At 38.2% G+C, this 13,424-nt stretch overlaps 1 protein-coding gene across 3 annotated transcripts in view; it reads left to right on the top strand.

Annotated features, from left to right (window-relative positions):
* Tcf12 (transcription factor 12) overlaps window positions 1-13,424 on the top strand; it is a 251,645-nt gene that overhangs the window by 223,579 nt on the left and 14,642 nt on the right. For 2 of the 3 annotated variants that reach the window (XM_075965303.1, XM_075965304.1), the window contains exons 14-16: window positions 2,261-2,334; window positions 3,254-3,325; window positions 4,048-4,254. In XM_075965303.1, coding sequence (XP_075821418.1) covers window positions 2,261-2,334; window positions 3,254-3,325; window positions 4,048-4,254 — 353 coding nt within the window. The remainder of the gene's footprint in view (window positions 1-2,260; window positions 2,335-3,253; window positions 3,326-4,047; window positions 4,255-13,424) is intronic. The other variant, XM_075965305.1, reaches the window with a different exon arrangement.

Consider the following 13,424-nt stretch of genomic DNA (forward strand, 5'->3'; position numbering starts at 1 on the left):
CAATAGTTGGTAATTACATGCAAGAGGCACCATTATGATTCTAAATTTAACCTGTGTATTTTCTTCTCATGCTAATTTTACGAAGAGATGAAGCTATAGCTCTATCTAGTATCAGATGCATGCTAGCTAGTGTTATGGTCTGTGTCTAGAATCTGATTCCCACCCTACTCAGGTCTCATCCATAGTTAATAAGACACCAGTACTCCAAGACTGCCAAGATTTTGGTATATTTACTGTTTGGTTTTTTTTTTATTTATTACATTAGAATTTATACACAGAAGGAAATGGTATTAGTGTTCCATTACCAGAAATACATTTATTTAGCTTGGTGGCATGCTTTCATCTCTCTTAAGATCATTTTTATAAGGCAGATTAAAATAAAACTAGGGTTTTTTTTTTTTGGTTGGTTTGTTTGTTTTGCTTGTTTTATTTTTGTGTGTACCACATGCTAGGGATCAAACCTAGGGACTTAACACATTCTAAGCAAACATTGTACCACTGAGCTACACTCCCAGCCTCCAGTAAATGCTTGTACTCTGAACTTTACCAGATGATGGTGCTAACTTCTGAGCTAGCTCTGTCGTGTGTAACTGTCCATCCACCCCTCTGTGACCAACAACATAAAATATTAGGTGACTATTACAGTCATAGCACCCTTGTCCATGAAATGTAGCTCAGAATTTAATTTGTGTGACGTTCATAGAGATATCTATCACTGATTTAACCCTTCTAATATTCTGCTTTAACCTTGTGTTGTAACAGTGGGTAGACCAATAAATAATAAAACAACAACAAAGTAAGTTTAACTATGTGTCTTTTTAAAAATTAATTTTTATTATTATTTTTTACATCCCGATCACAGTTTTTTCAACCTCCACTCCTAGCCTTTTCCCCATCTTTTTTTTAATATATGGTTAAATGGGTGGTATTTTAGATGTTTGTGTGGTTTCTTTGTATGTGTGTGGTGGGAGGGGAACACCTTCCATAATTCATACATCTGGAAGTCAGGACAACTAGCAAGAGTCAGTTCTCTTCTTCTGTTATGTGGGTTCCAGGTATAAAACCCAGTTGTGAGGCTTGACAACAAGCATCTTAACCCATTGAGTAAAGATGACCCATTGCATGGTTTCTTTATATTACTATCCAAAAAACTATAAATATAAGGCTGGGGAGTATAGCTTAATGAGTTGTAGAACATTTATCTAACGTGTATGAGGCCCTGGGTTCAGTCCCCAACATACATGCACAGTCTTCTGTGTGCAGATTTCCCATGTGAGTGGTGCAGTACATCCTTCTGCACCCTCAACACTAAGCTCATGAGGAACCACAGAAACTGCCTACTTTGCAAAGCATTTGTGTGCCTCCTGACTGTCCTGTCTTCAGACATTTCAGAATGCCTGTCACAGCCTGATCACACAGGGATTTGGAGGAAGATAGGACCAAAATGGTTGAAATGATTCCACACACACACACACACACACACACACACACACACACACACACACACACACACACACACACTGGTTTGTTTTTCAAGATAGGATTTCTCAGAGTTGTTGTAGCTGTCCTGGAACTAGCTCTTTAAACTAGGTTGGCCTCGAACTCACAGAGATCTACCTGCCTCTGCCTCCCGAGTGCTGGATTTAAAGGTTTGCACTACCACCCTAGCTTGCTGAATTGATTTTTTTGTTTGAATAATTTGGAGTCTTTAGCTTGTGATCAACTCCCCACCTAAACATTTTTTTTTAACTGTTACATTTTAGCCTTTGAAACAGCTTCATTTGTGCATGGCTGGGGTACTGTCAGAAGATGCACGTGAATGTGTGTACACTGTTTAAATTGAGAAATACACGTTAAACTATAAATTGAAAATTGCTAGTGATGAGATATGGTAATTAAGAAAATTATGGTACAGAGAAACAGATAAGTATTAATGTTATCATTAATAGCATTATCAAACACTGTAAAGCCATTGTGGGGAGGCAAACATCTTTAAAAGATAAATATTTTCAAAGATGCACATGTGTATAGACAAAGTCTAAAGAATATACAAACATAATGCTAGCTAGCTGTGTTTTACAGGAATTAATAATGAAAAAGTTTTTCAATGTTTTGTGCTTGTAAGTTGCTAATATTATGCTGAATGATAAACAAGTTTTCCATTATTTGTTTATTATTACTGAATATCTTTACCTTTTCTTTAACATTACTGAGACACTGAGTTCATCCATACATGTGAATGCTTTTTTCGGTTTAACAGGTACCAGTCAGTGGCCCAGAGCTGGAGGGCAAGCTCCTTCATCCCCAAGCTATGAAAACTCACTTCACTCCCTGGTAAGAGCCTTCTGCTGTCTTTACAGGTGTTAATAGAACTTTGCTTTATGGTTCAGAGGGATTTTTTGTTATTAGTGATTTTGCTTTTTTTTTCCCCCTAAAATCTTATGTAACAGTGAAGAAATAGTAGGATAGTGTTACACATTCTTTGCTAACAGATGACCTGATTTAGTAGACAATATGACACTTTAGGTGTCTTTATTGTCATCTGTTTTATATAGACATAGGGAATTAAAAGAATACTGGAGGATTTTTGTTTTTTTGAAAAATATAAGACTTAATTTTTCTATACTGTCAATATGAAATTTATTTTTAAAAGGACAAGAAATCAAATCCATTGATTCAAAATCATGTGTTGTTATTTATATTAGACTTTTACATATGTCAGTTTTTTATTATAAAAGCATTTCTGATATCTTCTTGTAATAAAGTACATACCACACAGCAAAACATTGCTTGCCAGACAAATAGGACTAGTACTCCAAGGTGAAGAATTTGTGGTAGAATATTCTCTACTGTTATGTTTGTGTGCTTATCTGTGACCCAGAATCACAAAGTGTAATAAAAATAAATGAGCGTGATCCTGGTGATATGCTAAGTCATGTAATCATTCAGTAATTCTAGGTTGCAATCAGAAGCCCTCTTTTTCTGTGCCTAACAAAATATTTCAAGTTGGAGGAAAGTTGTCTTCTCACATATTTTGCAAGCAAACTCAAGCAGTGTGTGCTTAGTTACATGCTAACCTTGTGAGTCCCTGTTAAAGCCCAGCCTTTCAGAGCTTAATACAAGTAGATCTTGCAGATCTTCACATTAACTTTACTAACAGGTTATGCCAACAAGCACATCAGCTATTTCCTCATCTCTTTTGGAGTTAATCTTAACCTGTGCTTTGCCTCCTGTTCTGTCTTGACTTTGCCAGAAAAATCGAGTTGAGCAGCAACTTCACGAGCATTTGCAAGATGCAATGTCCTTCTTAAAGGATGTCTGTGAGGTACTATTTCTTTTAGATGGTGCCTTTTTGTGTGTTTAAATTACTTATACGTCCCTTATCCATTTAAAATTATTAAGCTGTACAGACTTCAGCGTCTTTTAAAAATCAAACAAATGAGCATTACAACTCTTGTAGCAGTGATAGAAGTAGATGTGTCTGTTAAGAATGACTTCTTTTAAGAGCTCTACTGGCATGTGCTTTTGGTTTTCAGAATTGTGTTTGTATATAAAGCATGTGTGACCCATGGGCAGTAGATGTCTTTCCTTCAGTTTTGTTAAAGAGCGTATCTGAATGTGTACACCATTGAAGATAGGTGTGTTCTGCTCACCTAAAACTTAAATGGATTTGAGAGCCTTTCCCTAAATTGACATCTTTCAGAGATCATGTTAAAGTACAGTTTATCCCTTTCCATCAACTGTAATTGAGTATTGGTATAATAGCCTTCATTTATTATAGAAACTAAAAGAAATAACCTCATGATAGATGGGTAAATTCATCTTATAAAGCAGTTGACTTTTGAAAAAAGAAGCAGCACTTTTGAAAATTTAGTCTAAAGATAGCTGCCTGTTTTGTTGTTGATTTGAAGTGCCTTTAAAGCTAATTGATACTACATTGCATTTGCTGCCTTCTTTATATCCCTGAATAAGAGATGTAGACGCTTAGTAAATTGAGTCGATATCCACAGTAACCACCCTACCCCATGTTGTTTTTGATCCTTACAGCAGTCTCGAATGGAGGATCGTTTAGACAGACTGGATGATGCTATCCATGTGCTGCGGAACCATGCAGTTGGACCTTCTACCAGTCTGCCTACTAGTCACAGTGATATACACAGTTTATTGGGACCATCCCATAATGCACCAATTGGAAACCTGAATTCAAACTATGGAGGATCAAGCCTTGTTACAAACAGTCGATCAGCTTCAATGGTAAATCATGCTCGTCTTATGTGTAATAACCCCTCTTATCCTAATTATTTTTTATGAAATTTTGGAGGAAAGGGTGAATGGAATGTTAAAAGGAACCTTTTAAATTTTCCTTTATTGACTACCATCTGGTCCATCAAATTCTGCTATGGCCACATATAAAAAGAAGAAACTTTACCGGGCAGTGGTGGTGCATGCCTTTAATCCCAGCACTCTGGAGGCAGAGGCAAGCCTGTGAGTTCAAGGCCAGCCTGGTCTACAAGAGCTAGCTCTAGGACAGGCTCCAAAGCTACAGAGAAACCCTGTCTCAAAAAACAAAACAAAAAAAAAAAAAGAAGAAGAAGAAACTTTCTACAGAGATCTATTAGCTTCAGCCTGGTCTTTTTTCCAGATCCATAGTCATTGGAATGACAGTGTATGCCTTGGATAGTGAGTAGGAAAGGAAAGGATAAGGATGGATAGCATAGCTTGTAAAGCAAGACTGAGTTATAAAGGCCCTATTCTAGGTGGGACCAATGTCTAAGGCCAGTCATCTCAGCTGTTCCAGAGGCTGTGCCTGGAGTAGAACAACTTCAAAGCCAGCTTAGAGAACTTAATAAGACCCTGTTTCAAAGTAGAAAGAAGGCTGGGGCTGTAGCTCAATGGTAGAGCACTTCTGTAGCATGTATAAGGATCTAGATTCAGTCTTCAGTACCACATTTTAGGAAGACATTTTTCTGATTCAGAAAGGTTTTCTAGACTGGAAAAGTTGTCTGTTATGATTCAGAACTTGCCTTCAATAGCAAAAAATTAACAAGTGACACTTAATTTTTGCAGGTCTAAATTTAACTTTTTTCCCAAATCAAAAAAAAAAAATTTTGCCAGGCGGTGGTGGTGCATGCTTTAATCCTAGTACTCAGGAGGCAGAGGTAGGCGGATCCCTGTGAATTCTAGACCAGCCTGGTCTACAAAGTGAGTTCCAGAACACCAGAGCTAAACAATGAAACCCTGACTCTAAAAACCAAAAGAAAAAAAAAATTGAGATAAGAGAGCCGCTAGATTGATTGTTAGGTAACAAACAAAGAAAACTATTTTAGATTAATCCCCTCAGAGGATAAAATAATTTAATTAATCTTTTAAAAACATGGTAATTCTAGCCGGGCGATGGTGGCACACGCCTTTAATCCCAGCACTCGGGAGGCAGAGGCAGGCAGATCTCTGTGAGTTCGAGACCAACCTGGTCTACAGGCTCCAAAGCCACAGAGAAACCCTGTCTCGAAAAAAACAAACAAACAAAAAACATGGTAATTCTTAGCGGAGTGGTGGTGTCATACCTTTAATTCCGGTACTTGGAGGCAGAGGCAGGTGGAAGTCTGTGAATTTAAGGCCAGCCTGGTCTACTAAGCAAGTTCTAGGACAGCCAGAACTGCTACACAGAGATACCCCCATCTCAGGAAAGGAAATACAAACAAACAAAAAAAAATACTGATTCTTTAGAAAAGAAAAAGAATAGAATTCTTAATTATGTGCATCAAAAAATTCTGTGTTGAATGTCTTGAATTATTTTTCATCCAAATTGTCTTTTAAAGATTCATTTGAGGGCTGGAGAGATGGCTCAGCGGTTAAGAGCACTGACTGTTCTTCCAGAGGACCCGGGTTCAATTCCCAGCATCCACATGGCAGCTCACAACTGTCTTAAAATCCAGTTCCAGGGCATCTGACACCTTCACACCAATGCACATAAAATAAAGATAAATAATCTTTAAAAAAAAAAAAAGATTCATTTGAACCTGCTGTGTAACTGATACCACGTGTTTTCATGTTTATTGCATGGTTTTTAAAGTTCACTGCATGCTTCAAAATACTTTCCCGTGAAACAGAAAGTTTCAAGCTATAAGCCATGTGATCAAGGCTAAAACTCACCTATTGCCATAGCAATTGAGTGCCCCAATGCTGAGGGCCTGATTTCTATAAAGTGGTATTGATTCCAGGTCTCCACACAATGGCCACCTGGTTTCTAATCTCAGTATTTACACCTTATGTCTTGGCAATTAGGGATGTTGTTTCTATTTACTCCATCTTTTGGTCTTAACTCAGAATCAGTCTCTTTATTGTCCTTCATGACCATAAAGTCTAATTGATTGAGAAGAAAATACAGCTTTATATTCTAAAACTACTTTCCATTTTTATCAGAAATGTAAATACTTTTTCTTTAACATTAGATAATGTTTGTGTTTGACCTATAAAAATAGTTGTTTATAGCCAGACAGTGGTGGCGCACGCCTTTAATCCCAGCACTCGGGAGGCAGAGGCAGGCGGATCTGTCTGAGGCCCGCTTGGTCTACAAGAGCTAGTTCCAGGGCAGGCTGTAAAGCTACAGAGAAACCCTCTGTGTAGCTCTGACTGTCCTGGAACTACTCTGTAGACCAGGCTGTCCTGAAACTCTCAGAAATCCGCCTGACTATCATTCCAAAAAAGAATAAAGTTATTCTATTAGACACAAATATCTTCAGAAACTCGCCGAGAACATTCAAATAGTATTTTTTCAGTGAGTTTATTCTAAAAACATTACTATAGATGAGTATCCAAGCTGTAGGTTTAAATATGATACTAATCTCTTTCCTAGCAATTATAAAAGATTTGACTTGCATTTTCTGTGAAGGGAAAGATAGAAGAAACAGCAGCTATCTTCAGCTTTGCCTACTGTATGATCTCTGTCACACTACTTGATTCCAGTGAGAATAAGGACCAAGTCTAGAGCATTCTTGATGGGAAAGTACTCTACTACTGAGGCTCCACCCCCATCCCTACTTAATCTAATGTAAAATAAAGCAGCCTTTGACATATGGGGAGGAATGAACACAGCTAAATTTCAGTGTCATTTATTTACAGAAATAGGTTCCTTTATTTAAAAAAAAAAGGAGGAAAACAAGATTTATCCACAGATCTATTTGGTTAGTTCCTTACTTTGATCATAAATTGGCTTATCAGTATATAAAATGGAGGTTGGCTTGATTTTTTTTTTTATTTTCTTTTTGTTCATCTTTGTTGTCCTTTTTCTTGGAGTGTTTTGTTTGTTTGTTTTTTAGGTGGGGTCTCACTATGTGGCCTTGGCTACCCTGAAATTTACTGGTGTAGACTGGACTGGAGCTGGCTTTGAACTCAGAGATTCTGCTTCTGCCTCACAAGTGCTGGAATTAAAGACGTGTGCCACCATGATAAGCTATTTTAATAACTACTTTAGGAGTTTTGTTGAAGTACTTTAAGGCTTTAAGATGAGCCAAGATGCGCTGAGATGGATCAAAAGAAGTTGATGTGAATCTGCATCTCAAAAAGTGGTATCAGTAGCTCATCTCAGGCCTTCAAAGCAAATAGATGAGTGAACAAGATTACCATTAGTATAAAGTGTGTAGGGGTAGTTTAACCAAGCCATTGTTCTTTATCAAGAAAATAGATGATTGTTAAGAACCTTTCCCTTCTATAAACCCAGGCACACCTTTAATCCCAGCACTTGGAAGGCAGAGGCAGGCAGGTCTCTGTGAGTTCAAGGACAGCCTGGTCTACAAAGCACTTTCCAGGACCACCAGGACTGTTTCGCAGAGAGGCACTATCTCAATCCCCTTTCACTCCATAAAAAGAACCTTTCCTCTTTTTCAGTTCTGAAATGGAACCCATTGCCTTACACACTAGGTGTTCTTCCATCAAGTCACACCCCAAGCCCTCTGTATTTTTTTCTTTTTTTTTTTTTGGATTTTCGAGACAGAGTTTCTCCATAGCTTTTGGTTCCTGTCCTGGAACTAGCTCTTGTAGACCAGGCTGGCCTCGAACTCAAGAGATCCGCCTGCCTCTGCCTCCCAGAGTGCTGGGATTAAAGGCGTGCGCCACCACCGCCCGGCCTCCTCTGGATTATTTTTAATTACCAGAAAGATTATGCCATTAAATACCTATAGCTTGTAAGAGATCCATTTTACTTTAAATTGTTCCAGAAAAATATTTATTTTATACCAAGATTGTAAGATCATCATTTGCCAAAATATATGTTAGTGGCACTCAGTATTGTTATTCTTTTCTGCGGGGTTGGAGAGAAAACACGAGATGCACGGTGGTCCCACGTCGGTAAACTTTAATGGGGGGGGTGACGACAGGTGAGGGAAGGGGGTGAAGAGACGAAAAGGGGCGAGTTATGGCGTTCCCCGTTTTTAAGGGGGATCCAGGTGAGGGGGGGAATGTCCTGCGCATGCGTGGTTTTCCGTCGAACTGGGAATTGTAGTCCAATGGGATGCTGTGTCCTCTACTGCTTCTGGGAATTGTAGTCCAGTGATTCTTCCGCATATGTGCGTCCTTTCCGTCTCCAAAAGGAACAAGAAGTATCAAGAGACTTTAATTAGCGATTGTTTCAGCTGGGTATGCTTCACCAGCATCAAAATTTAGAAAGAAAGAAATTTCAGAAACTGCATTAGAAAAGAACTAGGAATGGGGGAATCCCTCTTGTTTAAGTAATTGGGGTAGCTCTCGGATATCCTTTTAATGCTTGCTTTTTGGAATCTTTTTTTTTTTTAATTGGTTTTTTGAGACAGGGTTTCTCTCTGTGGCTTTGGAGCCTGTCCTGGAACTAGCTCTGTAGACCAGACTGGTCTCGAACTCACAGAGATCCGCCTGCCTCTGCCTCCCTAGTGCTGGGATTAAAGGCGTGCGCCACCATCGCCCAGCTAGAATCTTTTTTTGTGTGTTATTTTTGTTGTTGTTTGGTTTGGTTTTTCGAGACAGGGTTTCTCCGTGGTTTTAGTGCCTGTCTCGGAACTAGCTCTTGTAGACCAGGCTGGCCTTGAACTCACTGAGATCCGCCTGCCTCTGCCTCCCAAGTGCTGGGACTAAAGGCTTGCACCACCACTGCCCAGCTTTAATGCTTGCTTTTAATTTTGGATGAAATCATTGTTTTCATTTGCTTAATTTACTACTCCCCATTTACATATTTTTATTTCTCCACACCTGCATAAATTAATATAAAACGTGTCTCCCAAGCACATTAGTATGTGAGATTGATATTTCATGCTTTTCTAAATATTTTTTATTTATATATGTACTGCCTGCATGTATGCTTGCACACCGCAAGAGGGCACAATAAATGGTTGTGAGCCACCATGTGGTTGCTGGGAATTGAACTCAGAACCTTTGGAAGAGCAGTCAGTGCTCTTAATCTCTGAGCCATCTCTCCAACCAGGGATTGATATTTTATTTTTAAATAGTGTCTAGAACTATTGAAATATCAGAATTTGGTTTTAGGTTTTTTTTTATTTACTTAATCTAGAAATAAACTACTAGCAAGAATTTAAACAAAAACTTAAAATAAGATTAACCAAAAAAAAATGAATGGAATCATCGATTTCATTTGGGCGTTATATAGGTCCTTTAGCAGGGTAAGGTTACTGCTTATAGCTGTGTATGTAAATACCTGTGTCCACCAGGTGATGATGGCGCATGCCTTTAATCCCAGTATTTGGGAGGCAGAGGCAGGTGATCTCTGTAAGTTCAATGCCAGCCTAGTCTACAGAGTTCTAGGACAGCTAAGGCTACATAGAGAAACCCTGGTGGTGGTGAGGAAAGGGGCAGAGGCGGGGGGAGGGGGGATATGACAACAAACATATCTGTTGCCCAAACAGGTAACATCTTGCCAGTGCCTATGCCTTTCACAAAATGTCAGACAGTGATTTCAACTGCAGACCATGCCAAGGGAGTTTGAGATTGTTTGTTTACCAGGGAAGCTTGATGCCAATCCTAAAAAAGTTAATGAAATTAGCAAGGTGCTTCCATCAGACGATGCAAGCCTGAAGACTTCGGTTCAATTCTGTGAGCCCACATAGAAATGAAAGGAGAGAAATTATTTCGCAATGTTATCCTCTGACCTCTGCCCGTGTACTGTGGTGTACAGTAATAATAAACATTTTTAAAATTTCTTAAAAGGTCTTGATGGTATGAAATGAAATTCTCTCTATGGATCTCTTACTTTCATTGTTAGAAGATTTATGGAAATCTAAAGCAGACTTTTTAAAAAATTATTTTTTGGTAATGCTTGAGGGTTTTGGTGTTAAAGAAATAGAATAACATTTTATTCAGAGTTTTCTTAGCCTTTTGTTACTTAACTAAGATAAACTTGAAATCTTTGTATGGAACAAATTGGCCACACATGTTTGCACATTCATGTATATATAAATCAAATACAACCTAGACAACAACCTTGGGTATCTTTTATTTAGTTGGTAAGTTGTTTTTGTTTATTTTGTTGTTGTTTTGGTGTTGGTGTTTTTATTGTTTTGGTTTTGGTTGTTTTTGAGACAGGGATTCTCTGCAGCTTTGGAGCCTGACCTGGAACTTGCTCTGTAGACCAGGCTGGTCTCAGACTCAGGGAGATCCATCTATCTTTAAATAGCCTCCCAAATGCTGGGATTAAAGGTGTGTGCCACCATACCTGACTTTCTTAATCAACAACCACCTTTTGTTTGAGACAGGTCTCTCCTTGGCATAGAACTTCACTATATAGGTCAGGCTACCTAGCCAGCAAACTCCAGGGATCCTCCTGTCTGTGCCTCCTAGCAGTAGGATTGTATGTATGTCATGCCACAACCAGCTTCCTATGTGGGTTTTGGGAATCTAACCTCAGGTCCTCAAATTTGCAAGGCCAGAGCAATCTTCCCAGCCCTTCTAACTTTAAATACTCTTACTGTCTTTGGAGGCAGGAGTTAATTCTAGTATGGGTTTCCATACTATAGAAAATTATGCATCTAGATTTCAACTGAATAAAAGAATTATACTTATTTCTACTGTTTTAATCTATTTTTCCCCTAAATGGAAACTTCTGAATTTTTTTGTTTTCAGTTTAGTGGTTTTAAATTTAAAAATACTTGAAAATAATAGTGTTTATGCACTTAAGGAAATATAAGGATTAAAGAGACATCAAATGGGTTAGGCTAACAATATTTTTAGACAGTGTTTAAAGATCATTTAATTAGTCCATATTAATAATGGTCAAAGGAAAAGTAATAATATTCAGCAAATAGTACAAATGAACAAGTTATTAGAATGGAATCAGAAAACTTCATTCTAAGAAATTTAAAGTCTGTTCTTTAATTCATCAATTAATTAGGTTTAACTTTTTTCTGTTGTTAGTACAGATTAAATAAAAAGAAGTTGCTTGTTGGTAATTCTACAAAGTACACAGATTGTGAAGGTTCGGTGTGTAAAACTAAGTCATTTAGTGAGTTGCACCCTTTATTCTAAAGTGAGGTTCTTCTAAGAATTGTAATTTAGAGCATAGCAGGCCTAGGGATTTTCCTTCTCTGTTACTCCCCCAATAGTAGCAGCCAGTCAGCTGTATGCTAACGAGATGAACAATTAAAATAGTCCTATCTGTCTGGCCCACAGGCTCTGGGTACAGACAAAAAACTGTTTATACACCTGTTGTTCATGTAGACAGCCATGTCAGTGTGGAGCCACAGATTAAAGGAAAGATATGGGAGCCAGGGTTGGCAAGGGTTAAAGAGAACTATTAAAACTGTGGAAGTCAAATTCTTCAGAAAATATATGAGGGCCATTTGCAAGGGGAATCAAGTTACAAAGAAAAAGTTTCTGCTGACGACATTAACATGGGAAGGTCCAGACTTTAAGATTTGTGCTAGTCTGAGACCATATTTTAAAGGTTTATATTTTTACCACAGATGCCAACTAAAAGGTTTTTGGAGTCCAGTAATGTGAGTTCCTGTAAGAAAATAATCTTGGACTCTTTCGTTGAGGCAAAAATACTTGCTAGCGTTTATATTCCAAAATAAGTAAGACACCCTACTTCTCAGTTCCTTAAGGAAAAAGTAATGGCCCTTTGCTACAGAGCCTTTTGTAAGGAAGAGGGTCAGTACAGTACTTTTTGTTAGTTAAGGTGCAGAAAGTTTCTTTTCTTTTAATGATGCTATTGAAGTAAAAGGAAATGGGAATTCAACATTGCATTGTCTCTGCACAGCTCAGCTGTTGCTGCTCATGCTGGGTTCCGCTTGTGTAATGCAGAGTGAATATTTGTGTATTTTGAAGTTTATAATGCCATTTCCTTTGGTGTTTTGTTTTTGTTTTTGATAATTCAGACTATTAGATAAAGACAGAATTAGCCTCTCTTACCAAAATCTTGTGAAGTTTTAGTGCACATACTTACAGAAAGTTCAGCTTCTGCTTTATCTCACAGAGATTTCCTGAGCCAAAGTTTCTCTCTGGTATTTCACCTTTAAAATAGGTTCACACTTCAAATTAGCAGCTGTATGTTGTGTTTATCCCATGTCTTTTCATGAAATGGGGTTTATTTTGTGTGTATTCATGGAGTACATGCATGTGGGGGTGGGGAGTTAACATCTATTGTCTTCCTCCCTGCCTCCCCACCTTATATATTGAGTCAAGGTTTCTCACTTGAACCCAGAGCTTGCCAGTTAAGCTCCTCTAGCTAGCCAGCTTGCTCTGGGGATCTTCTGCCTCTCTCTTCTTTACGCTGAGATTGCAAGCTGCTATCACTCTCACCCTACTCATATGTGGGTACTGGGGATCATATGGGGTCCTCAGGTTTGTGGCTCAACCCCTAGAATAGGATTTCCAAGTGGCCTTCCTTTCCTCTTAGGCCACTTGGTAGTCAGTTGGAAGAAGGCACTGGTATGTGTTAAGGACAGACTTGACCAGGATGCCTTATGTCAGAGTCCCATGACACTGCTGAAGGTTTCCTTTTTAGTTTCTTTCTTTACTGACTGTTAGGTTAGGTTCTTCAGGTTTGGGGGGGGGGGGGTTGTTGTTGTTTTTTGAGAATCTAAAGTCAAAATTTTCAATGGTCGGAAGAGGTTGGAAGTCTTCCATCTTTTTTATGGTCCCTCTCTGCTTTAAGGTATGATTCTAATGCATGATGAAATCTACATGGTTTAGGAGGAAAGGTACAGACTTGAATATCCAAAGGGAACAGTGATAGAGTAATCCTCATTGGTGGCTAATTCTCAGATAATTTTGAAAGTAGCTATAGAGCACATTAAAGATGAGAATAAGGATAAATGACTAGTATTTGTTTTAAAAATCTAAACAGCTGATATATTTTAATTTAATTAAACTCTGCTTTGGGTCCTTTTATTTAGCTCATAAGATATCAAAGGATAAACCCACATAAGGATATTTATACCTCT

Source organism: Microtus pennsylvanicus, chromosome 3 (genome assembly GCF_037038515.1).
Source record: "Microtus pennsylvanicus isolate mMicPen1 chromosome 3, mMicPen1.hap1, whole genome shotgun sequence".
In the NCBI taxonomy this organism is placed as follows: domain Eukaryota; kingdom Metazoa; phylum Chordata; class Mammalia; order Rodentia; family Cricetidae; genus Microtus; species Microtus pennsylvanicus.